The sequence below is a fragment of the Gamsiella multidivaricata genome (assembly GCF_025024155.1).
Source record: "Gamsiella multidivaricata strain RSA 2152 chromosome Unknown BC939scaffold_41, whole genome shotgun sequence".
Taxonomy (NCBI): domain Eukaryota; kingdom Fungi; phylum Mortierellomycota; class Mortierellomycetes; order Mortierellales; family Mortierellaceae; genus Gamsiella; species Gamsiella multidivaricata.
In genome coordinates this window covers 225,553-252,256 of record NW_026251749.1, presented here as the reverse complement: position 1 = coordinate 252,256, position 26,704 = coordinate 225,553, and the positions used below count along the sequence as shown (strand labels likewise).

The window sequence follows — 26,704 nt, the reverse complement described above, 5'->3', positions numbered from 1 at the left end:
GTAAACATCCGCATCCAGCCCATCAGTCTTCCGACTTCTTGATTTTGTTTAACAGCGCAAATTGTAAAGCGTAAATTGCCCCTTGACCATGTGTAAATGCGCGTGGTGCGGACGACATTCTCATTGCCTGCATCGTCTGCGCGCCTCTGCTGCCCTGCATTATGCACGCACAAAAAAAAAAAAAAAAAAAGACCGAGTGCTTTTTTCTTTATCTCGAGGATACGTTTTGCAATGACCGCGTGGTTGCCAAGGGGCAACGCACGACTCAGTAGTGAAAAGGGCGTTAAAATACAGATATCAGACTATTGATAAAGACAAGACCCTTAGAGTAGACATTTTTTTCTTGCGGCTCACTCAGGGTGTCGATAGTTTGCATTCTCAATAATGGGCTGAATAGGAAGGACTGAATTGGATGCTTGATTGACGACATCGCCTGACTTTAATAACACGGCACGGTGAGCTCTGTGGTCTGTTAAAGTTTTTGTGGGGTGGGAAGCAAACCATGGGCAGCAGCAGATGAGGAGGAGTTGCAACCGAGAGATAACTCGACATCTGTTATGCTTGTGTTCTCTGCGCTCTCACTTGCTTTCGGCACAATTAACATATTTTTGCCTCATTTCCCAACCCCAATGCCTAGTTTTATGGGCTATGAGTGTTTCTCTTGGCGCTCACAACCATCAACAGCGGCAATAGCGATGAGGAGAAGAGAGAAGGTATTACTAAAAGGTTGCTCTATGTCAAGGTTGCTCGGTGCAATTTATATAGCGTGTATGACATTAGCATTGTGTTTAATGAACTGGAAGAGCCCTGCGCCTGGAGCACGAGAGGCATGTAGAAGATTATCTTTACACTTGATCTTGTCATAGATTCCTTCTGCACCATAGAGCGTCTTTCTAGTGAGCAATTACACACTCGAGATGAAATTTCCTGGCAAACAGACAAAGGCAGGGATATAACAAAGTCATCAACAAACAACGACACTGTAAACCTGTAAACAAAAGAGAAAAACATTCAAGCAGGTCAGGTTGACTTGCGAACTGGCGGACTATGATTGGTACTTATCATCATGATTCTTACTTTGGACTCTGAATAAAGATATGATATCGTTGTTTGCGATTGGTTGTCGATGGGCGTTCTACCAGTAACGATATAGTTTTGCTCCATGCAATATGCATGCAAGGGATGCATGGCCGCCTTCTCGAAGGAGCTTATCAGCCCAGTTGTTTGGTGCACTCTCTGTCAACAAATGACTATGGACCCAATGTCTACGAACACAAAGCTGGAGGTCACTGCTCGTTCAGACAAGGGCAGGCCGCCAGTCCCAGTCCAGTCTTTTTTTTTTTTTTGTTGTTGCTGTTGTTGTTGATGCGGTGGGCTGGTTACGCAAAACCGACCATGGAGACGAAGGCATAGAGACGCGATATAGCTGCATGCATGCCGCCCAAAAAGTTATTGCACAGTGTTTTTTCGGTTGGGGTTGAAGTGCACTTGCTAGCCATCTATTCTGTAATTTTACTTGCCTCGGACGAAAATAATCCTTGGTCAAGGTAAGCATAGAACGAAAAGACACTCGGTTATGACCTTAGTAAGATTCATTCCGGGGAAGGGAGTGCAAGTGAGCTCGTATATAGCATGTACCTGAGAACTTTATTGAAACAAGGACAATGAATTCCTGCCTTGCCTAGCTGAAGAGCGGGAGGAAACAGGTGATTTTGGTTGCACGGAGAAGAGGGTTCCTGCCCTTGTAGTTCAAAGTTAGAGTCTACTTTTCATTATTAACCTGCTCTGGGTTTTTTTTGCAAGTAGAGGACATGCATTGGGTGAGAGCACTCAGGGAGACGGGGAGGAGAGGGACTTTGAGCTGAAGGAAAAAAGAGTTCCACGGCGCAAAGTGGTGTCAACGGTACGAGAGCACTTTGTGCAACATAAGATATCGTATCTTGTCAGAGCTAGTCTTCTTAGTCTTTACCCTACTGTTCACAAGACAGCACAATACAAACAAACAAACATGCAAGACTGAGAGCAAGTGATGATGAGGGAGCGAAACTAGAGTACAACAATCATGGGCACTCGGCGTTGCCTTTTCTGGGGGTTCTCATTCCCTGTCTGCCATCTGTCATAGACAATACCATGCCTCGCATGTCAAACAGTAAACAACCACACAAATAACAAACACATACGCACATACACACACCATTCGCAATCTCTTTTATTTTTTGTTAGGCGGGTCGTCCTTTTTTAGATCCAATGAATGGCAACCTCCTGCCCCTATTTTGGTCACGTGCAAACAGTATAAGGACGAGTGATGCAATGAGGCGTCGGCTATTTTTGGACTTTCGGCCCTGGGACCAACCATGCCGCAGCACTCCATTCTCCGGGAAAGGACAACATGACGCAATATGCAGGGGTCGAACATCGGTAGCGCAGATGCTCAGCCCCGACACTGCCTCACTCTTGGCGATGACATTTCGGATCATTCTACTGCGCGTGGACCAATGAAGATGGTGAGGTATATATAGATCTCGCGAAGTGGACGGTGAACGCACTCACAGACACTCAGCATCATCCTTTTCATCAGCTTGCCATAACATAAACATCCAAACCACATACTTCGAAATAAAGCACCAGAAAACAAATTATGCCTTCCACTCTGGCTGTCACTCCAGTCATCGATACTTATATCAGCATACAGCCCGCCATGGATCCAGTTAAAGAAGAGAACCTGATCCGACAGGCATGGTACTCACTGGAGGAGGCATTCCATCTTCGAGAGCCGGTTCCACCGCCAGGTATATGTCTGACTACACCATACTCAAGGGCGATGATGTTGGCGTTGTCGTCGTTTCATATTTTGATAATGTTGATAACGAGCGACTCACTTAGTAATGTTCGTTTATTTATTTCGGTTGTTTAGTTCCACCAAAGGATGAAAGGTGGCTCATCAAAACCGTGAACCTGGCATTTCCTCAGGAAGAACAGGATCCCAGCTTCTGGGACAAGATTGTGCAGCGGATCACATCTTTGCACACCCAGTTTAGCGACGACAGTGGCTACGAAGGCGAAGTCGTTTCCATCAACATGCCCGCGGAGGCTGCCTTACAGCAATTGGGCATTCAGGCCGATGACAGCGAGCTCCAGGACAAAAAGAACTACTTCAAGAGGATGGCTGTCCGTTGCAAAGAAAAATTTGACGCTGATGGCAAGCAATCGACAGATGGATCTCTGTCGTTTTATTCCGAGGAGGAAGGCTCTGACACGCAGAGCACCAAAAGTTCAAGTCATCGCTACCACCATCGTCACCCTCATCTTCACATGCGGCATTACCTTCAGGCACTACATTGCCATTTCCACCCTCAGACGTTGGACGAGACACCATTACAAGATAGTGAACAGGCGCAATTCGTCCCCAAGGTCGATCCCAAGGAGACAAAGGCAGCACATCGAGCCATTTATCATCACGGACAGGCGAACGTGAACAACAGCGACGATGACGACGAAGAGGATAGGAAGCTGTTCGGATCATGGTGGGGCTGCCATTCAAAGCGATCCCGTACAGAGAAACTGCTGGACAAGCAGCTCGACAATGAATGGGAAAAGATTGATTTGCCCAAGAGTGCCGAGGAAAAGAGAAAGAGTCTCGGAGAGAGGAACGGCGGACTACCTGGGAATACGTTCAGCGATGTGGATCCCAAAAGACCTTGGTGGAAGCAGGGGACACAGAACGCCGAGATTGTGGTGGCCCGTGGGCAGAGCGCACACACTCAGGATCGAAAGGTCGCCGCAAAGAGGCACCAGGCCATTGCAGCAGCAGGTATGGGAGGAACCATGAGTTCTGTTTATTCATGTATATGCATTGTCCGCGCGATTAGAACTTATTAACATGGTTCGTCGTTTGCCTACATTTTTAATCATCATCGTTAGCTGCCTATGAAGCTGTGAAAGAGTACCACGCAAGGAGAGCTCGGCAGGGCAAGAAGGTATCCCATGGCGAAATGAAGGCTATTCTCGCAGGTATGGCTATGGCAGAGGCCGTCAAGCTGCTCGAGTCTCATTGTGGGGATGATAGTGGCGAGGGCAATGGAGAGAAGGACGAGACGGTCGCAGAAGCAGGATCGGTCGCCCTCAAGTTGTTTGAACTCATGCGATAACAAGGGGCTACATACCCCACATATATACCCTCACCTACACAGATATATAGCGTATGCCAGGAATGTCCCACGGTTGATAAATATTTGGTTGACGAAGCATATGTACAATTAAGGGGCTAATGATGTGCGTCTATGGTGCGGCAACGTCTGGTGGCAGCGTGAGGTCCATTGGCTCCCCTGCAGGCCGGTTTTCTGATTCAGATTCGACTGGTGGTGGTGTGACAGAGGTAATGGTAATCGCCAGACTAGCATCTCCTATTTCAGGTACGGAAGCGGTCCTTGAGGAGGATGAGGTCCTTGAGGAGGCCATTGACATGGATCTCTGAGTGGTTCTCGCACCGCGGGTTAGGATCCCACTGATAACACTCCGCCTCCGACTGCCCTGACGTCCTGTGCGGGATGTGGCAGGCGCATCTGAAGAAGCTGCTGCTGGTACGGTGACTGAGGGCGAGTTGTCAGTGGAGAGCAGCGCAGCCTGGGCGGTGGAACGGGTTGACGGCGTCTGATAGATGTAAACAGGTGGAAGCGAGCTGTCAAGCGGGTAGGTTGCTGCTGGTTGGAGCGGCGAGAGCGTAGGATGGGCTGTGGTATCAACTTCGCCGGTAAAGGCTGGTTGGGCAAAGAGGGTTGCTGCATGATCAACAGATCTCCAGCCGTAGCCGACGTCGCCGTTGACAGGATCGGGTGAGTATTCTGGAGGGGGTTCCGACACGAGAGAAGGTTGAGTGCTGTGGATGCTTGCGGTGTCGCCGAGGGGAGGCGATCCAGAGGATGCTGCCCCTGCTGTTGCTGCTGTTGCTCGTGCCTGGACCCGTTGTTGGCGGTGCCGCTGTCGTCGCTGCTCGTTGTAGGCCTCTACTCCATGAGCGAGAACAAAGGCGAATTCCTGGTGCTGTTCCAAACCTGGTGGTATGGCGGTTGGCAAGGGTTTGAGGTGCCGTACCTGCAGTCGTTTGTAGACGCGGTAGAGATAGATGAAGAGGATTGAGAAGAGGAGTATCGAGATAACGATCACGATCACGACGAGGAGCAACCTGTTAAACATAATGGGCAACCTCGATTGTCTCTATCCTGTCGAACCAGTCGTGGAGGATATGAACGAGAGGATGGATGCAGATGCTAAAATGATCTGTGGAGGAGGAGAGGGCAAGGCTGAACTGCAGTGGGTCAACAGCCATACAGACAGCGCAGTGTGCCAGGAACAGGGGTGCAGTGTACAGTGTGCAGGGTGTCAAGGTGGAAAGGAGGGATGGATGGGTAATGAGAGCAGAAAACATTGCATTCCTGTTTGGCCGTTTTGTTGTTTGAAGAAAGATACACAAAGCCGTACAGGTAAGATGTAAGATGATGTCCTTCGACCTGTAACGGCAAGCCGTTCCAGGCCTTCATTTTTTTTTCCTTCACTGCGAAGGCTGCAGTGGACTCTGTCTCCTAACTTTCGCATGCCTCCATTTCCTGGTAGGTGCGACAACAGGAATTGGCGCCCGCCCATAGCGTGTGAAATAGAATGGTGGGAAGACAGCATGAGCCATTGTTTAGGTGTAAACAATCTCCCGTTGATTCGTTTTCATTTTTTTTGTTTTGGTAAGAAAAGTAAGAAAGAAGTGTGCCAGTGAATATTGTCCTGGACCGCATCGGACCTGCACAAAGGCAAGGGTCCTCGCAGCCATGACACCCAATTCTCTGACCGTCCGAATATAATATTTAACGTCGGTCTGGCTGATCTTTTACGGCTTTGAGGGTCGTGGATTCCCTTGCCCGCTGTGGGGGTCGGGAATCTCGCACAAAGTGCTTTTATAAGATCGCGTATAATTGCGTTGTGAGGAACCAGTCTTGGTCCAGGAGCAGTGGTTGGGTAGCATCAATTCTGTGACGACTCTCTTGCGAAAAGTCGCCTCTTGACACTCCGTTCCCAGAAATGCTCTGTGGGGACTTGAAATTGTCGCTCCCGTCGGGTGCTCAATTGCGGTCTGCAGCAGCGACTGCATTTGTCGTCACATACCCTGCTTCGGGACATGACACGCAGATACGCAGAGAACTCCACAATTGCTGTAGAATAAAACGCACAGACAACGGTTGCCGGCTACGGAGGGCCGTACATGAGGTCCCAGAAACAGCACATGGTCCGTTTTGTACCCAGGGTCGGAAAAACTGGGCATTTGTATCACAGGACAATGGGCATCGGCACACCAGTGTTATCGTGCTGTCAATGGAGGAGCTTTATAAGGGCAGGACGCGGATAGTAGGTAAGGATCTGAGGTCCATTGGGTCGCCAGCAATTTGTGCCCTTGTATTTGGTCCTCCAGGTGCGTCAGGCACTTGTGCTCACATGGCAGAACTCTTCAACACGTTCCATGGCTATATGGCTATGCGAAAACGATTTTTTATTTTATTTTTTTTTGAGCCATGTCTTTATTTTGACGCCATCGCTCAGTCCGTTCTGCACAGCGTCATCATCTTTTTTTTTGTTCTTCGATCCTTTTTCTTCTCTTTTTCTTCTTCATCATCATCATCATCATCTTGGCTCACTCTGATCGATCGACCGAACCCTCCTTCGTTTGACTCATCATCAGCTGACATCCTCATCCATGGCTGTCAACAATGCCCCTGGCCCAGTACCCGGCCCGAACGTTGGTCCTGGCCCAGGCCCCGGCCCCGGTCCTGTCCCCGCTGGCCCTGGCTCTGCACCCATTGTCACTTCGCCTGCGCAACGACTCGATGCAATCGACGAGCAAGTCTGGCTCCAACTCGGTTCCCTCGCTGAGTCCATGAGAGAGTACGATCGCGCCATGGCAGCGTACGAAGCCGCCCTTCGACACAACTATCACTCTGTGAGTGCACTCAATCTGATTGCAGAGCTTTATCGCTCAAGGGAGAATTTCCAAAAGGTAACAGGAAAGCAGACGATCAAATGCTTTGGTGACTAAGCGTTTTTGACTTATGACCCATCTAATCTCGAATCCTGTTTTCTACCGTATTTTAGGCCGCAGAGTATTTTCAACGGATTCTCGCCATCGACAACGCGAGCGGCGAGGTCTGGGGCTCCCTTGGACATTGCTATCTGATGATGGACGAGCTTCAAAAGGCATACAACGCGTATCAGAATGCGCTTCACCATCTTCCTAATCCAAAGGTACGCCACCAGGATTTCTGTGGACAAGGAGCGAGCCAGGAAGCATAGAGAACTATGGCGTCAATGGCTTTATGCATCCACATGCCGACATGCGGAATTTTCTCTTACAGAGTGGATCCAACGACTTATCTCAACCATGGTATACTCTACTTTTAGGATTCAAAATTGTGGTACGGTATTGGCATCCTGTACGACCGATACGGATCTGTTGAACATGCCGAGGAGGCCTTCTCTGCTGTCATGAGAATGGATCCCAAGTACGAAAAGGCCAACGAGATCTACTTCCGGCTCGGAATCATCTACAAGGGCCAGCAGAAATATGCCCAGAGTCTCGAGGTATGCGATCAGATCTGGAGACCCATTGCTTGGAGCGACGGTTGTAACCCAAACAACATCGCCTTTGATCGCTAATACGCCTTGTATTTTATTTAGTGCTTCCGTTACATCTTGCATACCCCACCGCGCCCGTTGACAGAGGCCGACATTTGGTTCCAGATTGGTCACGTCCATGAGCAGCAGAAGGAGGTATGCCTCACACATGGATGGGGGGGATCAACACATCAGACGAAAGCTATATTTTCTTGGCATGCCGATGCCAACAGTTAACTCAATATTCTTTTCCTTTGTTCATTGACAGTACACAAACGCCAAGGAGGCATATGAGCGCGTCTTGACTGACAACCCCAACCACGCCAAAGTCTTACAGCAGCTTGGATGGCTCTATCACCAGCAACAAGCGGCGTTTATGAACCAGGATCTCGCCATCAAATTCTTGACCCGCTCCATCGAAAGCGATAATACCGACGCTCAGTCATGGTACCTCATGGGTCGCTGCTACATGGCCCAGCAAAAGTACAACAAGGCGTATGAGGCATACCAGCAGGCTGTTTATCGCGACAGTCGAAATCCAACCTTCTGGTGCTCGATTGGTCTGCTCTATTTCCAGATCAACCAATACCGGGATGCTCTCGATGCTTACAGCAAGGCAATTCGTATCAACCCCAACATCAGCGAGGTCTGGTATGACCTTGGTACACTATACGAGTCCTGCAACAACCAAGTGAGCGACGCTATCGATGCTTATCAGCGAGCCTCTGATCTGGACCCCGACAATCAACATATTAAACAGCGTCTCGCCTATCTGCGTCAAAACAACGGTACACCAGGAGGTGTCCCCCCTCTTCCCGAGGAAATGAACCCGAACGCGTATCCGCCTGCAGGAGGCGCTGGTGGTCAACACTCTTTTGGCCAGGTAAGCTTGTCGCCCTCGATCTGATTCAACTTTTTGGAAACGTCTTTTTTTTTTTTTTTTCTTGCAATGTCTGGGGCGTAGCGAGAATGCTATGCATCTGACTCAATTCTGTATTTCCACCAACTTTGTGTATTGCTCAGAGATCCACGGTGGCGCCACAGGGTCCACCCACAGGAATGCAAGGCTACACAGGACGCCAGCAAGGACCTCCAGCTCCTTTAGTATGATACATGGGTCTGGGACTTGCAAAAGACGTTCCCGCACAAAAGATAATGGAACATTGAACTGACCGAATGTTTTTTATTTATCTCTTTGAATGCTGCAGAGCGCCTCCATGAACGGAGAGCACCCACACCCTGGACGAGACTTACCGCTCCCTGGCAACGGCAATGGTCACGGTATCTCCGGACAGCCTACTGGATCACCAGGGTATATGGGTGATGAGAGACAACCCCACATCCCCGGAATCAACAGCGGTGGACCACGGCCCCCTACTCCTGTTGGCGGAATGCCTCAGATGATGTCAGGAGACCGTGTACAAGGACCTCCTCAGCAGCCGCCTTCCTCTGGCCCCGGGCACGCACGCCCATCGCGGGGTCGACCACAATCTTCTACACCTGATGCTCCAGCGGCCTATGTTAGGCCGGGCTCCCCAAACATGACACACCCTAGCAATGGACATGGTCATGATCCGCACTACCCTCTACAGCAGCATCCTTATGGACATGTACCCCCTCCACACAACATGATGCACGGAGGTCCCCCTCAGGGCTACGACCGACAGGAGCAAGGAGCAAGAACAAAGCAAGAGCAGCCTGCGCAGTACCAGCACCATCGCCAGCACTCCGGCGACCTCTCGAGACCTGGGGTCATAGATGAAGGTCATGGAGCACTTCATGCGCAACGTCATCACCCTTCTGATCCCCATGCGCACGCTCCTTCACCCCCAAGAGATGATCGACGTGGACCCATGACAACGCCTGGCTACAACCAACAGACCCAGGGGCCTCAGCATAATCCTGAAGAGCGCTGGGCACCCTCTTCCGGTCCTCATGGACGTCATCCATCGGACGACCATGGCCGAGATGTAGGCCGCCCACAGCTCGGTTCTGATCGTGGCCAGGGTGTGCCCCGAATCCCCGCTGGACCCGAGGGCTATCAAGGAAGAGGCGACGTTCCACCACCTCCATCACACGGAATGGATCTAGAGCGAAGAGAGCAGCGTGTTCCAGAACACCACAGTCCATCATTCCCTCGCCCTGGTTCTGACCAGCCAATGAAGGAACCTAGAGCTCAGGGAGGCAGTTATGATGAGCAGCAACTCCAACAGCAACATTCACAACAACAACAGCATAAGAGCCATGGCCGTGACTTTGAAGCACCTGGAGCTTATGGCGAGCAAGGAAGGGGTGCACCCAGCTGGCCTGGCCAGGAGAGCCGTGCAGGTGGTTACAGGAATGAGGACCAGGATCAGGATGAGATTGCAGCCTCTTTGGTATCACTAAGTGGCAAAGGATCGAGTCGAGTGGGCCACCGTCCTCAGGATGATGACTACGACATGGAAGAGCCAGAGCCGGAAAGGCCGCGTGGACAAACGTTGCGTGATGAAGAGGCTCCGAAGCACGTGTATGATCAGCCGCCACCACAGCAGCAGCAACACGAACAACATCATGAACTCCAGCAAGAACATCCACAGCATCATCAGTATCATCAGCAACAACAGCAGCAGCCGTCTCCTCATAAGGGACATTCTGTACGCGACAGCAGGGATCAGAGCCTGCCACCACGACCTGCATCGCTACCAAAACAGCAGCCAGAGCAACAGCCAGAACAACATCCAGATCAGCATTCTGACCCGCACTCAATGCAGCGTCCAGAACAACACACAGTGCAGCGTACAGAGCAACGGTATGCCGAGGGCATTGTAGAGAGAGAGGATGAGGATACATCAAAGCGATCGGCGAGTCTCTCACAGACGTCACAAGCGCCAACAACTGCCCCAACAAAGGCAGCCTCGCCCAGGGATTCAGAAATACCCTCTGAACCATCGTCCGCAGCGCCTGTTGCGGTAGAGTCATCTGCGTCTGCTAGGGCAGAGTTCAAAGATGCAGCTTCACCCGCACACTTGGAAGAAGCGAGAGACGCGGAGGCAGTCCCTTCTGATCAAGGTTCCAGCAACGCCAACCGAAACTCCGCCAACCAACCGGTATCGACTTCAGAAACAGGGGGAATGCAATCGGATGCACATGCGGGCGATACAGAGGATGGAGCGTTGGCAGGGGCAGATAATGGGCCGGAAAAAGTGTCTGCTATGGCAGCAGAGGACGAAGACACGGAGATGGAAGAGGGCGAAGTGCGCGAGGACGAGGACGAGGTGATGAGTTCCGGGGCAGTGCCGGCTGTTGGGCATGGCAAAGACCCGTCCAAGGAGGAGGGTAGCAATTAGAGTGTAAGGATAACGCGACAAGGACGGCAGGAGACGGGATAACATAAGTAATTTGGCTTTTTTTTTTTTTTTGGCTTTTTTTTTTTTTCTTTTCTTTTCTTTTTGGTCAGAGCCGCGAGAAGGCGGCCTCGTCAATTGGAGAAAAGATGCCAGGAACGGTGCATTTGCAATAAAGCTGAACATAAGCCACCTTCCTTACTCTATTTGGTGCTCGTCCTTTCGTCTTCGCCGAGATATTTTGTGTGCTGCTCATCAGATGAGTCATCACTGGACGCCGCCTAGATCGCATCGTTCCATCGACTAACCTGCTCGATCCCTCTTCCCTCTTTTGCCAAGGTAGCGTGAGCCCTCTTGCCTCTTTACCATCCAGGACGCACCCGACTGCGCCTGTCTCTTTCTTTCTCTCTCTCCATTCTCTCTCTCTCCCTCTCTCTTTCTCTGTGTATTTCAGCTCTGGATCCGTAATTCATCAAAACTGCAAATCACGCAATCACTAATCTGCAGTAGCACTTGCAGATTCCAAATATATGGTTGAGCACTCTCTGTGCCGCGACCAATACTTTCTTTCACGCAGACCAGGAAACCAATAGAGAGAATCCATGTCCGAGGACGCGCCCATCCAACCGCTCGACCAACTCGGCGGCAAGGGCAGCAGCACCGGTAGCAATAGCAATAGCGAGAATGGCTCTCCGCAGCTGACAGACCCCCTGGGATTTGCATCACGGTTCTTCCAGCAGATTGGCAGCAGGTCTCTTGAGGAGGAGGACGACGATGATGACGATGACGACGACGATGACGATGACGACTCCAGAAGCGAGTCCGAAGACTCTGATACCAATCATCCAAGTTTCGGAAATGGTGGCGATGCGACAACGACTCGCGCTGCAGGCGTCAGGTACAACGAAAATAAATCAGGAAAGAACAAGTTTTTAAATGGCCAAGAGGATACGAATCAGGATGGTCACCAGTCGAAGCGCACAAAGCTGGAGGCGGTTGCCAATCTCATCAACTCAGGTCTTCCTGACCTCGCCAGCAGCCCTACGCCTCCTCAGTCAGGAACCCAGGACAAGAAGCTGATTATGAATCCAAGCGAACTCGTCCACTTTAATCTCAACACGCCTATATCCAGAGGAAGTAGCTCGAACGCCATTTCTCCACAGTTGCCCCGTCAGCTGCAACAGTGGCAACAGCAGCAGTCGACGATGAACCCCAGCCCAAGGCCCCAGTCATTCCAATCATTTCAGAGTCAACTGCAACCACAGCTTCAGCGACAACTAAGCCAAAAATCAGCACACAGCCATCAGGGTCTGTCAACATCACAGAACGGCTATCAGAATGGATCACAAGAGCAACCGCAGGCTGTTGCTTCGTCCATCACCTCAACCTCTTTGACGCCGTCGTCTATTTTGAAGGAAAGCACCGGCCGGATTATTGACTTAACAGAGGAGGAGCCAACGCTGATATCCGATGACGAGGTCGTCATCGATGAATCCAGAACAACAGCTGTCGCCAACAGGAACATGTGTTTTGGAATGATCCAGTCGCTGGTTGTCACTCTATACCCCCGCCATCTCGAATTCATTGAAGGGAAGGCTGACAGAGTCATTATCAAGCGTGCTATTACAGCCAACAAGGCTAGTCTGGCAGTCGAGCACGAAGCGGGATTGGTAAGACGATCTTCTGATGTGCCTAGTGTCTAGCTGTCATGTCCTTGGTGCTCATATATTTATCTCCCTCATTCTTCCCCATCTTTTCTAGTACGGATATATTGTATCGGAGCTAGCAGAGACGCTTGTGCCTTTGGTGGACGCAAACATGATTTGGTGGGATGCGTACGTTCCCAGACAGAGGAAACAAAACGTAACATTTACATTTGTTTAGCTCGCATGGCAGGATGTAGAACCTCGTTCACTTCTGCTTCCAATCATTTCAAGTGACTGATCTACCGATTGTTCTGTGTTTTTTTCCTTAGAACGTTAGCGCTCCTGTCAACATAATCCTTTACGGCAGACCGGAATATCAGATGACGGTAGCAAAGGCGCTATATGGAAAAGTGAGGCTGGAAGAGCCGATATCGTTTGACCATCGGACTCGGTACAGCAACCCACTGGTTCCAGCATCGGGAGAAACGCTGTCGCTCTACGACAAATGGCGAGGCATTTCAAATCCTTCACTCTTTTCTGGCGGACCAGGCGCTGGTTCGTATGGCTACTCTGGCTACTCTGGATATTCTGGATATAGCGGATCGAGCGTTCGTTCTGCGGAGGAGGTAAAGAATCAGATCGACGGAGTTTTCAAGGGCCTTCGAAGCGCAACAGACCTACCGGAGGTGGAACCCGCACCGACCCTGGCCTCGACCATGTATCGCCATCAAAAGCAGGCTCTCTACTTTCTTCTGGAGCGCGAGAAGCAAGAAGACTATTCGGACAACGAAAAGAACAAGCTTACATCACTCTGGCGCGTCAGGCAGCAGCTCCATCGTCACCCGACCTACCTGAATGTCGTTACCAGCCAGGAGACAACGGTCAAGCCCACCAGTATGCGGGGTGGTATCTTAGCAGACGATGTAAGTTTCATGGACTGTATGATAACAAACCAACTGACATCGCAGATCTCTAACACGCGTTTCTTGTTTAGATGGGTCTGGGCAAAACTATAACCATCATCTCACTGATAATGGCAACTCTTGACCGCGGCATGCATTCACGGTTACGGACGAGTAAGGGAACGTCCTTGCCTCTTCCAACAACAGCGGCGCCAGACTTTTTGAATTCTGGAGATCAGGTCACGGAATACGACTCACCTCCCTCGCCCACAATTCGGCCACTATTACCGACGGCTCCTAAGAAGCCCATGTTCAAAAAGAGACTGACAAATTTGCGAACGAAATCGCACGCCACGCTGATTATCTGTCCATTGTCGACGGTACAAAACTGGGAGGAGCAGTTTGAGACCCATGTTCAAAAGGATGCGCTGCAAGTTTATGTGTACCATGGAGGGCAGCGCGTATCGGATCCTGGATATCTGGCCAAGCATGACGTGGTCATCACTACCTATAATCTTTTGGGCACTGAGTATTCCAAAGAGTGCAAGGGACGAGATACCGAGGATGAGCCGTCGAAGTTTCCTAGCGTGCTTCAACATATCGACTGGTTCAGAGTTGTCTTGGATGAGGCACATATCATTAAGGAGGTCAGCACAGTGCAGAGCAAGGCGGCATGCGCCCTCACTGCCGAGCGACGTTGGTGCCTGACGGGCACCCCCATCCAGAACAAGGTACTGCACCGAGAAATAGCACGAGGAAAGCGTCCATGTTCTGCAAGCAGATACATGCATACGTTCTTAGGAAGGCACTCTGACACCACCCTTTTGACTCTATAACTTGTTTGATGTACTAGCTGGACGATCTATATGCGCTCGTGAAGTTTCTAAAAATGCAGCCGTTTGATGAGAAGGCTCACTGGACGCATTATATTTCCAAGCCGATCAAGGTCGCCAATCCGATTGGTATCACAAGGTTGCAGACATTGATGAAGGTCATCACACTACGTCGTACAAAGACACAGATGGTGAACGGCAAGCCTTTGCTAGAGCTCCCACCAAGAGTGGATCACATGCGCGTATTGGAGCTCAGTTTGAATGAGCGTCAGATGTACCAGCGCATGGAGTCGAGTGCGAAGCAGACGGTGGACAAGATTGTGAAGGAGAACAAGATCATGAAGAACTATGCCCATATCCTGCAGGCAATCCTCAAGCTTCGTCAAATATGTGCGCACTATGCTTTGGTCAAGAATATGGGCGACGACCTGGACATGTCTGGAGAATTTAACTTGGCCAAGGCATCAGCAATCCTTACTCTTTTGCAGGACTCTGGAAACGACCAATGCAATTACTGCTTCCACCCTTCTACGGCGACACCGATTGTGACCCGATGCGAACATATCTATTGCCCTGAGTGTGTCAAGAGGCTGAATCCGATTGCGTTCATGCTCATTCAAAAAGGAAACGCTCATGTCAGTGTCGCTCCGGAGCTCAAGACGGATTTTGCTTGTCCCCAATGCACGACTCCTTTGAAGCCAGTGGATCTGATTCAAATCCAGGATGATACCGAGGACAGCGTTGCAGCGACTGCGGTTGGCGGTGGCCATGTACACACACGGACGGATGAGAATGGCATGTTTATTCACAGTACCAAGGTCAAGGCTCTTATCGACGACCTGGTGCAGGCCTGTGAGGTATCACGCAGAACTGGTGGGCCTCTTACGAAGAGTGTCGTGTTTTCTCAGTGGACTAGCATGCTGGATCTGATTGAGGTACCATTTTTTGTTTAGGAGACTGACGAGACGGCTCTCGATTGAGGCGGGTGATATTAATTAGATGCGTCTTTGCGATTGTCTTTATAGGATGGTCTTCGCGAGAACAATATCAAATTTACGCGACTGGACGGAACCATGCAGAGGAACGATCGCACGACAGCAATGGTGCGATTCAAGGAACGCCCTGATGTCAGTGTCATTCTGATCAGTTTGAAGGCTGGTGGCGTGGGCCTGAACTTGACATCGGCCCAACGAGTATATCTCATGGACCCCCACTGGTAAAAACCAATTATCAGGTGCATGTCGGTCATGAAAACGATATAACTTTCCTGTTGATACTGATGAGTCGTGCTCCTCGTCTGCACTCTAGGAACCCTTCTGTGGAGAGCCAAGCTGTCGATCGTATCCATCGCCTCGGCCAGACCAAGCCCGTGGACGTTATCCGATTCATTATTAAGGTGAGGAGCGATTTTGCATCGACCACTTGTTGGATATGTAAAGGACGCCAGTTTAATGAAGACCTTATTTTTATTCTTATTTAGGAATCGATTGAGGAAAACATCCTGGAGTTACAGAAGCGCAAAACGGAGCTGTCGGAAATGACTTTTGCGGAGAAGCTATCGAAACAGGAGGTGTTGAAGCGACGGCTAGAGGACTTGCGGTACCTGTTTCAGGGATCCTCAGAGCTAATGACGAAGGGCAAGGGTGCCACGTTGTCTTCTGCCGGCAGCCCATCCTCAGCAGCACCAAACGACCCGACAACAATAACAACGCCCACCACAGTCATGACCGCCACCGCAACAACACCTTCTTCGTCATCCTAATTGTCTTTCTGAGATTTTCCGTTCAGCTTTCCTGTTATCTTCTGATTTACTTTCTTTCTCCCTTCTCCATTCCCCTTTCCTTCCTCTGCTTTTTGTCTTCCTTCACCTTTCTGCCCTGTTCTTCTTAATCTCGTCTGCCAGCATTTGTTTCTTCATAATGATACAGTACAATACAATAGCATAGCATCTATCCTCTCCGTTCATCCAATAGCACCAGCGCAGCCGCTTCACTCTACACTCTCCCAAGGGAGCTAACCAGGCAGCAGCCCATTGTAACCATAGAAACTGAAAAAAGAGAATACTAACGGAGTTTGTAGTATTACCAATACACTTATTTACTTGGCACAATGCGGTCTACATGGTCTACATGGTCTACAGGGTCTACGGCGTCTGCTCTTTCTTTTTATCATTCACATCTCCGAAATGCACACATGACCATCTCCCATGTAAAAGAACCAATAGCCTGCCCGATAGACTGCCCGATAGACTGCCCGATAGACTGCCCGATAGGATGCGATGTGATGTGGGATGAGAGGGATTGTGCTGCATAACTGGTCTAGCCCCTTCCTCACCACAAACCATGTGTAACAAAACATGTGTAACAAACCATGTGTAAGACACAAGCGAGACCAGTGCCTAGAACCTTGGACAGAAAGTCCTGCAGCTTTGTATCAGCAACAACGGAACAGGTGGGCGAGCGAGGGACTTTGCCGTCCATGAAAGGATACAGGTGTGTAGTGGGGTGGATTACGTGGCGTTGTTTATGCGTGTGTGTTTGGTGTGAGTTGTTTAGCCGTGGTTTCTGGGGATGGTCTGGCCATGACTGAGGAGTGCATGGAAGTAGCCCAGACCTCTTTGTCCTTGCGTGTCTTTGCTCACTCCTTCCTGTAGGCTGAACATATTATTTTTCACTGTATCCACTACAGTGCTACAGCAGAAAGAGAGGCGGATGGACTTGGATGGATTAGGATATATTCATTTTTGTGCTCGAATGCGGGTGAGAGTGAAAATGCAGGTGAGGATTGGTGTTATACAAAAAATAATAAGAGGAGAGTATTTCGTGCGAGCGATCTGAGCATGCATGGTCGCATGGTGGTTGCTTGCATGCTGCTGCTCAGGGGCAAAGAGGAAGGAAGTATTAAATTCTAATGCATCTGCTAATGCAACAAAGGGTCGTGGTTGGTGGCAATGGGCAGAGGATTTGTTAATTTGTCACTCCACTTCTCTCCTTCTCCAGCTTCTACTTAAACCTCATCCTCCTCCCCGTATTTTTTCTTCCTTTTCTTTTTTCTTCTCCTTCTCTTCAGCCACTCAGTTTCAACTCCTAGTTCTCATTTCCAAATTCCTATCTCGATATTCCCTTCATTTTCACACAATCTTTTCGTCATATCAAAATCAACCAACCTAATCTTTATCATGACCATGCTAAGAGTATCGCGTGAAAAGCTGCTTGCGATCCCAGAGCTGCTCAACATCATCACCAGCTACCTCTCGCGCGATGATCTCAGGACCCTCATCCGTGTCAACCGTGCCCTCAACGCCTACTGGGTCCCACATCTCTACGTCAAACTCTTTTTCCGCTCCTACCAACGGACGCGAAGCTATCCCAAGGTTAACATCTACGGTCAGCATGTCAGGAGCCTCAATCTCGTCGCCACATCCTGGGATAATGTCGTCCACCTGCTAAAGTTCACCACCAACCTGCAGTCACTTTTCCTTCGCTACACAATATTGAATACATCCCACCTTCAGGAGATCGTAAGATTGACACCCCACCTGCGGGTCCTCCACGCGACCCTGGCTCAGTCCTCGATGGAGCCATTGAACTGCCGGATGACGCCCTTGGCGTCACTCAAGCGGCTAGAAGACCTCAGCTGGGAGGCCGCAACGGAAGTCCGAATTGACGATGTGCTGTTTATACTGAAATCTTGCTCTCAACTCAAGTCACTGGCTCTATCTCTCGTTACCCTGATTGAGGAATTTAAGGATACGAACGCATCTGCACGTCGTTTGATCAAGGTCGATGACAACAGTATGTGGGCGAATACGTCGTTACGCTATTTGAACTGGGATAGTTTGACACTAGGCGCGCGTGGCACCATCGCAGATGCGGACGACTCTGTAATTGTGCATCCGTGTATTCGACGACTCTTTCAGCGTGTACCGAACCTCAGGGGTATAAGATGCACTGGACACCTCGCTACATTGCCGTGGGACTCTATCCTTGCAAACCGGACGAGCATAGAACATGTCGAGCTCGAGTTCCGGTCGCCAATGTCGAATCGCCATCTCCCTGTGGAGGGCACTACGCTTCTGAACGCCATCGCCAAGGCATGCCCGCAACTCAAGCAGCTCAGTGTCAAAAATTTCCCTCCTTCGTCGGACGCGGCCTTTGAGCAGGTCATGAAGGCCAGTGAACAGATACAAATCGTCAGTGTCAAGAACACGGAGTTTGGCGATATTGCCCTCACGCAATTGGCGCGACTCTCACTTCCGATGTTTACGTCGCCTCACAGCCTTGTGGACCTCAATGTGGAGGGATGTTTCAACGTCACCAGCAGGGGTGCAAGAATGGTCCTCGAGAACTGTGCGTCGCTGCGCAGTCTGAATCTGCTGGGCACGCGGGCGGGAACGATCGATCTCTTCAAGGGAAGCAAGCCTTGGTCATGCGTAAAGGCGCTGGAGAGGCTGCGTCTCGAGATCCAACCAGTTGACTTCCAACCCCGTCCGCGTGGTACTGTGCAGAGGTTGCCACCCGTCAGGTTGTACACGGCGGAGGAACAACAGATGATCAAGGACCGAATTTGCTCGTTCAAGGCATTGATGGGTTTGGAGCTGAAGGGTGATGCGATGACATTTGAGATGTTGGAGGCTCCGGTTTCGTTTGCGCCAGAGATGCGGAGGGTGTTGCTGCATGTACCGTGGACGAGTGATGAGAGCGAGGCGCGTCGGCCGACACAGGAGAGGGCTGTTGAGCGGGGGAAGGCGTTGTTCCCTGGGTGGACTGTGTGGAGTGATGCAGGATACGTGTCGTCGCGATTGTGTAGTGTGATCAAAGCCAAGGTCAACGATGAGTACTTTACGTTCTAAAGAGAAGGGTGAAAGTATAGTAAAATAAAACACCGTAATAGTAATAAATTCTAGGGTGATACTTTTTTTTGTATTCAGTTTTTCATTTTGAGGGTAGTTTACATAATATTTTTTTCGGAATCCGACCCAAAGGATCGAGAGGGTGGTACCGAGGCAAATAATAGTGGGTGTGGATGAATGACCATACTATTGCCCAGTGTCCATTAAACATTACACAAGAACACAAGACAGGAAAGAAAAAAATGGTCTACAGAGATGATTTAGTCTACAGTCGACAATGGGCCTGACTTATGCATCCCATGCCATGCAAGGAAAAGAAAAGAAAAAAAAGGCACGAAGAGGAGGTGCAAGCGTGGGATCATCATGAGGATTCAGGTTCAGGGGTCCTAACAGCAAAAAAAGTCTTAGACGCGCGCGTGAATGAGGTTTGGGGTGTGGGCGTAAAGCGAGGGCAGTACGTATACGGAGCCACTTGCAGAACGACCTCAATCATCTGAATGAGCTCGTCAAACAGTACGCGCTTAGGGTTGGCTGCATGCATGGATGTAGACTTTTTTTTTTTTTTTTTTTTTGACATGAACAGAGCAATTCAAGGTAGTATTATGACAGCCCTCGGGATCTTGACTAATGCAAGTTTCTTTGGGCATTCTCATGTTTGTAAAGAGAGGAGTTGATTGCATGGGGCTCACTTCACTCTATTGAACTAGAGAAGCCATAGACTATCCATTATGGTAGCGGAATGGAGGTAGTGATGCATCATATGCGAGATCAGCGGCAGATATCTGAAGGACGGATAAGACGCGCCTCTCTTCGGAAACTCGGATTGGCCAGTCTAGGGCGCTCCTTTCTTGTAGGGCACTTCTATGAATGTCCTTCGTCGCGCCTCGCCTTGGGATTGGTCCTTCCAAGACGCTTTGATCGGATATTCTTCGCGTTCGAGGGGGGAGTCAGCTCCTCCCGGCTATCATGCTTCCCAACTAGAATCCATACCATTGACGATGGCAGTAATAAAATAAAAAAGGATAGAGAAAGGAGTGGACAGTATGTTTTGGTATGATCGTTGATAACGGCTTGTCATTCAGCGCGAAAATAGGCAGTGGTGTAGAAAACCTGTCCTTTCCTCTAATGCATCCTATGGTACCTCACATTCTTGCAAAAATACATTGACGTTGAACCTTCACATCCCGACCTTTGTTCACATAAATACTCTCTCTCTCTTTCCCGCCATTCCGCTCCTTCAGATATTCCCAAGCCCCCCACAATCTCTGCAGGTCCTTCTTCGATCCCAAACTCAACTCCAACAGTCTATCGCAAAAATCTACGGCCCAGAAGGGGCAAGAATAATCCTGTTGACGCCGCAACCTCCTCATCTATATCCCATTCAATTGTCTTTGTAGCCCCAGAGCTGCCGATCTTCATTGTCAGATACTTGTTAAGAAATGATACATAGTCTTGTGGACCTGGATGCGGAAGGGTGCACTTAGACTACAAGCAGGAGTGCTGTCATGGTTTTTGAATACTGTACATTGTTGTGCATTCTGAACCTGTCTTTTCAACGGTGCAGGAACTATGTAAATAAATATCTTAGCATGCTTCCACACTCGCCAGGTGTAGGGGAAAATGTAAGATCGAATCGAGAAAATCGAGACTATTTCATGGTCTTTGAGGCGAAGCTCTGCTCGATGAACCTTGTGGAATATTCGTTGACCTTGACCAACAAACTTGCAATCTCGTTCGCAAGGTCCTCCAATTTCTTATTGAGAAGTGTGTTGCCAATGGTAGTCAAAGAGCCAGAATCGGTCTCGAAAGACCCAGGATATTGTCAACCGCTTTAGTAACCCCGCCTTCATCGCCACACTGCTGCCTCACTTCCTCCACCACGGCGCGTTTTGCATTATATTGACCTATGTAGCAGAGACCTGTGCTGGTTGATTTATTTGGTTAGACCTTGTCAATTATGAATATTTTGTTAAGCAAACCCCCTGTAGTTGCCAAGGTCTAACCAAATAAATCAATCAGCACAGGTCTCTGCGTACGAGCAGAGACAAGTACCCTTAACGTGGTGCAGACGGGTAGTACTTTATAAGGGGCCCGTCTGCCCAGGAAATAAAGATCACATTGCACGTCTCAAACAACCATCAGCACCCCTGCGCAAGACTTCCTGGGCGACCTCGTTGAAAATGATCGCTGCGGCGACTCCCTTTCCACCCGCGCGAAATCGATCACATGTCGCAAGATTGAAAACTGTGTGAGGCTGGCAGGCGCAGTATCGTGCGAAATGTCCGGATGCCCGACACAACATGGACGTGGAAGCATCATGGATTCAAAACCTGACGGCGCTTCAATGGGGTTCTTGAAGATTGCAGAAGGGTCTTGAACGATGCGGTCGCGGAATCCCGGTCGGAGAGATCGAAGTGCATGACAAAGTTGGCCAAGAAGACATGCTCCTTGTCTCTCTGTTCGAGGGCCAAGTCCAAATATGCTTGTGACATATCATAAAGATAAAGGTTCTAGGTAGTGGGAGGTTAAAACAGGGTCATTACAGGCACATGCGTATCACAAGTTCCATTGATGCATAAATATCAGTGATTCTCACCGGTGAACAAAAGAATCGGTGAAATCCGGTGAAATCCGGTGAAATCCGGTGAAATCCGGCGAGACTTTGTGCTATTACCATATGTGGAATTCACCGGTGAAAAAATCACAAAAAAGTTGTTAACCGTTCACCGGTGAGAATCAATAGAGGAGCCAATGGCGCCTTCCGGGCACATGCCACGAAGAGCTCCTAAGGAGACCATCACTGTCACGGTCACTTCCCGGTCGGCAAACCAGAAGACCGAAAGGGCTCGTTAAGTCCCCTAGAGCTAAAGAAGCAAACCGCTAACGACAGGATGTTTCTGCATCTGTGTGAAAGGATTGTTAAACGAGGGGGACTGGGGCTAAGAGAAAACATAATCATGGAGGAACGGCGGGATTAGTTTCAACATAAGCAATGCGTACACATCAATAACAGGTCAGAAAGTATGAGAGATTAACAAACCTTGAGCGCCTTGGGGTTGGTCAACGAGAGAAGGAGCGAGGGAGAGATTGATTCTTCATGGAGAATGGAGAAGTGGGAGCGTTATAGAACTATTTAGGTTACAAACATCGAACGGCCACCCTCACAGTACTCATTGTTGAGAAGAAAATCAACCATATGCATGTACGTGCTGCGCACAAGCATGCAGGAAGAATGAGTGGGAAAAAAAGAAACGCCGAGGAATGATGGTAATGGGCATGCCAATCAAGCCATCCCTCCCCTCTACTACTCCAGGACGGATAGTCTTGGCAATTGCTCACAAATCTTTCCCTTATTTTTTTTTCCTTCCTCTTTCTCTCTACTTCCTCTCAGAAATGTACCGGTATTGCTCTCGTATCTTTATTCAGCAAAGGCAGACCCACACTCTCTCAAGGTCTTTGCCCATCAGAAAGTCGTTCGCAGATCTCAAGGACGTTCTTGAGAAGGGAAGGGTCCAGTGCGGTATCCCCGGGATGAGTGTGGCCGTCCTCCACAAGGGCAAACTCGTCTTCGCAGAGGGGTTCGGAAAGAGGAACGAACAAGAACCTTTCACCGCTGAGGTAAAGAACGATATGATCTGCTCTACTTGACTATTTTTTATCTCACTCGAGGGATATACTAAGAGAAAATACAATGCGACCTTAGACATTGGCACCTATTGGATCCCTCACAAAGGCCTTCACAGCCACAGCCATTGGTGAATTGGTCGCAGAAGGAAAGATGGACTGGGACAAGACACCAGTTAACAAGTACTTTCCAGAGTTTGAGCTCAAGGACCCAGTCCTGACTTCTCAACTGACACTCGTCGATCTCCTCTCTCATCGCACGGTATGTTTTGTGATATTAATATTGTTTTCCATGTACATGCACAGAAGTGAGAGACAGTTCGGTTCACTAAGCAAGGGGATTTGCCTCAAAAACCTCTAGGGTCTACCAAGAATGGTTGAATTTGCCTGGATGGGGAGCACAGAGACTAGAAGAAACCTCATTAAGCGCTTGAAGCATGTGGAGACGACCTCCAAGCTAGGCTCGAAATGCATCTACAACAACATTATGTATGCAGTCGCAGGAGAGGCTGCTGCTAATATCGCAGGCATCCCATACGAGGATGTTGTGCGAGAAAAGGTGATCAAACCCCTCGGTTTGGCCAACACTGGATTCTCGCCCATGGAGATGAAGGGGCGATCGCCCAACCATGCCATACCGCATACTGCAGCTTCATTCCAGGATGCTCAAAAGGGATTATTCGAGCTAATAGAGCTTGATGAGGTCTACATGGCTGACGCACCAGCTGGAGACATGTACTCCAACGTCTTGGACCTTATCCGCTGGGGCAAGACCATCATGAACACTGGCGAATTGGACGGAAATCAGATTCTGAATAAGGAGGCTCTCCAAGAGACTCTGACTGCGCATACCATCATGGCTGGTCCTAGGCGTACGCCCGAATTTGCTCCCGTAGTCACCTACGGTCTAGGATGGGACCTGGACTCCTACAAAGGACACACTTGTTATACGCACGGTAAAATTCACCTCACGATGGCTTGTATAATACACCGATGGCATACCTGATACAAAAAAAGTCGCTAACATTATTCTTAAAACGCCTGGCATAGATGGTGCTATCTCTGGTTTCCAGTCACGCCTGGACATTTTCCCGGACGCGGATCTGGTCATTGCTCAACTCTCCAACATCAATAAGTCGGAGATGGCTGGCGGCGTTGCATGGTGTATTGCGGATGAAATTCTCGACTTGCCAATAACCCAAGACTGGATCTTTGATAACGCTATCAGGACAACAAAAGATATATACAATTGGTATGGAACTGATCTCGACAGCCAGCTTCCCAAGCGTATTTTGAACAAACCGGCAGCCCAGAACTTGCATGCCTATGAGGGCGAGTACGCCAATCCGCTCTTAGGCGATGTTTCTGTTCGAGTGGGCGTAGACAAGAAGACAGGAGAAGAAATTTTGTTTTATAAGATGGGACCTTTTGACGGCAATCTGGAGCATTATCACTTTGATGCATTTGTTCTTAGATTGAAAGATGTAAATCTCAAGATGACGGGTCTTGTGACATTCCGGACAGGATATCACGGCAACGTGGAGGGGCTTCACTTTTCTAGTGAGGAGTTTAAGAAGGAAGACAATTCTAATGCCGACCCTAATGAAACCAAAGAGGAGTAGCAAGGCCAAGAAACAGCAGTGTCTTGTGCATAGCGTTTAGAACTCGTCCTAGAGTTTTATTATAGTAATTGAACTTTGTACTGAGAAAACCCGTTCATTTGGATACACGCTGATATCGAATATCGGAGGATATAAGCATATACCTTGCAGATGACTTAACTGAATGGGGTACTGCTAACAGTGGATCGCCCTTGTTGCTACTCTCTGATAAGATTAAGCGTATTGGTCTATGGATTTGTTCGAAGGTCCAACATATCCCTCACTCCCTTTTCCTTTTTTCGGGCGCGTTACTAAGGCATTTCTTCAAAACGTTTGTATACAAGGCTGCGCTTAAACCGCCGCGCCTAAAAATGAATATCAGAGGCAAGAAACCTCTCTTCCCACATAATAGCGATGCCCGAAGTTAACGCGGTCGATGAAGAGAGACGAAGAGAGAGAGAGTAACACCACCTCTACCAGCACGAGTCGCCTTTTTTTCTTTTTTCTCGCTGCTACCCGTCTTTAGTACGATGAATCGTATTATATGTGTATAAGGCACGATTTGCCCATTACTAAAAGAGCATATCGTTTTCACAGATACCATTCCCACATACTCTGCATATCCTGCTACATCCGCGACACCAGAATCTCCCCGACCAAATAACTAAATTGTCTGCGCTGTCAATCCTGCTCTCGGACCGTAATCTCGTTGTCTACATCGTAGAAGGACAGTTAAGTTTGTGAGAGCAGGAAGAAGGTTTATATGTTCAACACAGCACAAACGACGTGCATGATGGTGGCAAATATCAGTCTCAGGCTAGTGATTGTAACTCGAGTTAACTCAACTGAAAAATTTGATGACATCGCTGATTGCATTGTCAATTAGCAATAATGTCTTAAATAAAAAGACTATAATTGACAATACATTCAGTAAGGTCATCGAAGAGTTAACTCGAGTTAACTCGAGTTACAATCATTATCTCAGGCGCCCCTTATGTGGCGCGAAAGTCCCATAGTTGGTGGCGATGTTTAGTCCAATTATATATCAATCACCTAACCTAAAAGCTCTCCTGCCTTGTGGACGGAAAAAACATGTTGAGGGCGTTCCTGATCAATATTGATGCAGCGGCTTTCATCGGCGACCTGAGGGAACTCATCAAAGCTAAGGAAACTATTGCCTTGAATGGTATCTCTCGGTCCCAATCACGGATGATGAGGATGAATCTCCCATCTTGCTTGAGGAGCTGAGCGACAAAAAAAAAAAAAAAATCTCATCCCTATCATCCGCCTTTCCAAAGTCTTTGCAGGGGAGCTGGCTGACAACACAATACACATCCTTGCCCAGCGCCAAGTACACCCGATGAGAGGTAAGAACCCATGATATTTTTGTTCTCGAGCCGCTATGGTTGCATTCCTTTTTCTCATTGTTTTTGTTTTAAAGCATCATCGAAATTTAGTTGCGCGACATTCACGGTAGTTCCTGAAACGTTCAACTGCAGAGCATTTCTTTGGACCACCAACATGGAGACGACGACTATGTTGCTGTTGCAAAATGATATCAAGGATTAGGACTGTTTGCAGACGATCTGAAATTCACTGCAGGAAATGAGATCAAAGGCACCCTGGGGCAAGCAGCAGGCTGGTACACAGTGGAATCCAAGGATGAGGTTGATTCTTGTTCTTTGTGCGTTACAAGGGTTCAGGAGGAGTGAATCGAGGATGTAGTGGCGGAGAATATGATGCAGCTGGACTCGATATTATGCGGAAGGAAACAGAAACGTGGGGGATGACACTTCAGAAGCTACAAATTAAGCATGCTATGGAATCGTGACGGATGGAGGCCGGTGGCATTTTGTGGAGCGCACTCAGGACCCATCCACTACTTCTTTGCTGCCTTGGTCGGCTTTTCGATTGTCATCAAATGTTTGTTGTCTGGACTATAGCAAAGATTGAGAAGAGGTGCGTCTAGAGGTGAGACACAACTTTGGGCATTTAGGTGGATATATTGAGTTGGTAAAAAAGAATCAGTCGTAAAAGCGGCACAAGAGCACACTCGCTGTAGGGAGATGATAATGGTGGAGATCTTGATGAGGCAGTCGCGCAGGCGAAAGGCTTCACATGCATTTTGTGCGCGTGAACAAAAAAAAAAAAAAAAAAAAAAAAAAAAAAAAAAAAAAAGAATGGCCCATGGTACGTTTGAATTGATGCTCTATTCCAAAAACTTGAGAACATTTCGTTCTGGCTTACCGGAACTTTGAATTGGGGTTTTA

General features: G+C 49.0%; 7 protein-coding genes across 7 annotated transcripts; 6 read left to right on the top strand and 1 right to left on the bottom strand.

Moving 5' to 3' along the window:
- The first annotated feature begins 2,996 nt into the window (after positions 1–2,996).
- Positions 2,997–4,213, top strand: BC939DRAFT_196345 (uncharacterized protein). Its single transcript, XM_051550573.1, has 2 exons — positions 2,997–3,811; positions 3,934–4,213. The coding sequence occupies exons 1-2, from the start codon at positions 3,079–3,081 to the stop codon at positions 4,146–4,148; spliced, it is 948 nt and encodes a 315-aa protein (XP_051411253.1). The 5' UTR covers positions 2,997–3,078; the 3' UTR covers positions 4,149–4,213.
- Positions 4,214–4,278: 65 nt separating this feature from the next.
- Positions 4,279–5,193, bottom strand: BC939DRAFT_504079 (uncharacterized protein; the record flags this gene model as incomplete). Its single annotated transcript, XM_051560480.1, has 1 exon — positions 4,279–5,193. The coding sequence occupies one exon, from the start codon at positions 5,191–5,193 to the stop codon at positions 4,279–4,281; it is 915 nt and encodes a 304-aa protein (XP_051411252.1).
- Positions 5,194–6,916: 1,723 nt separating this feature from the next.
- On the top strand, positions 6,917–8,557 carry BC939DRAFT_398209 (uncharacterized protein; the record flags this gene model as incomplete). The annotated part of the gene is made up of 5 exons (XM_051552407.1): positions 6,917–7,036; positions 7,132–7,281; positions 7,438–7,617; positions 7,714–7,806; positions 7,919–8,557. 5 exons carry the CDS (start codon positions 6,917–6,919, stop codon positions 8,555–8,557), a joined length of 1,182 nt encoding a protein of 393 aa, XP_051411251.1.
- Positions 8,558–11,431: 2,874 nt separating this feature from the next.
- BC939DRAFT_196332 (uncharacterized protein) lies at positions 11,432–13,269 on the top strand. Its single transcript, XM_051550572.1, has 3 exons — positions 11,432–12,646; positions 12,738–12,839; positions 12,960–13,269. Exons 1-3 carry the CDS (start codon positions 11,579–11,581, stop codon positions 13,059–13,061), a joined length of 1,272 nt encoding a protein of 423 aa, XP_051411250.1. The 5' UTR covers positions 11,432–11,578; the 3' UTR covers positions 13,062–13,269.
- Positions 13,003–16,119, top strand: BC939DRAFT_398178 (SNF2 family N-terminal domain-containing protein; the record flags this gene model as incomplete). The annotated part of the gene is made up of 7 exons (XM_051552405.1): positions 13,003–13,545; positions 13,617–13,763; positions 13,845–14,255; positions 14,378–15,292; positions 15,383–15,573; positions 15,666–15,753; positions 15,838–16,119. The coding sequence occupies 7 exons, from the start codon at positions 13,003–13,005 to the stop codon at positions 16,117–16,119; spliced, it is 2,577 nt and encodes an 858-aa protein (XP_051411249.1).
- Positions 16,120–17,535: 1,416 nt separating this feature from the next.
- On the top strand, positions 17,536–19,193 carry BC939DRAFT_478021 (uncharacterized protein; the record flags this gene model as incomplete). Its single annotated transcript, XM_051558729.1, has 3 exons — positions 17,536–18,151; positions 18,365–19,035; positions 19,167–19,193. 3 exons carry the CDS (start codon positions 17,536–17,538, stop codon positions 19,191–19,193), a joined length of 1,314 nt encoding a protein of 437 aa, XP_051411248.1.
- Positions 19,194–22,602: 3,409 nt separating this feature from the next.
- Positions 22,603–24,455, top strand: BC939DRAFT_478020 (beta-lactamase/transpeptidase-like protein; the record flags this gene model as incomplete). The annotated part of the gene is made up of 4 exons (XM_051558728.1): positions 22,603–22,827; positions 22,913–23,095; positions 23,195–23,789; positions 23,884–24,455. The coding sequence occupies 4 exons, from the start codon at positions 22,603–22,605 to the stop codon at positions 24,453–24,455; spliced, it is 1,575 nt and encodes a 524-aa protein (XP_051411247.1).
- Between the last annotated feature and the right edge of the window lie 2,249 nt (positions 24,456–26,704).

Coding starts and splice junctions, on each gene's coding strand:
- BC939DRAFT_196345 (XM_051550573.1), top strand. CDS start 3,079: ATGCCCGCGGAGGCTGCCTTACAGCAATTGGGCATTCAGGCCGATGAC. Junction 3,812..3,933: donor CCAGGCCATTGCAGCAGCAG/GTATGGGAGGAA, acceptor CTGCCTATGAAG/CTGTGAAAGAGTACCACGCA.
- BC939DRAFT_196332 (XM_051550572.1), top strand. CDS start 11,579: ATGTCCGAGGACGCGCCCATCCAACCGCTCGACCAACTCGGCGGCAAG. Junction 12,647..12,737: donor TCGAGCACGAAGCGGGATTG/GTAAGACGATCT, acceptor CATCTTTTCTAG/TACGGATATATTGTATCGGA. Junction 12,840..12,959: donor CCAGACAGAGGAAACAAAAC/GTAACATTTACA, acceptor TTAGAACGTTAG/CGCTCCTGTCAACATAATCC.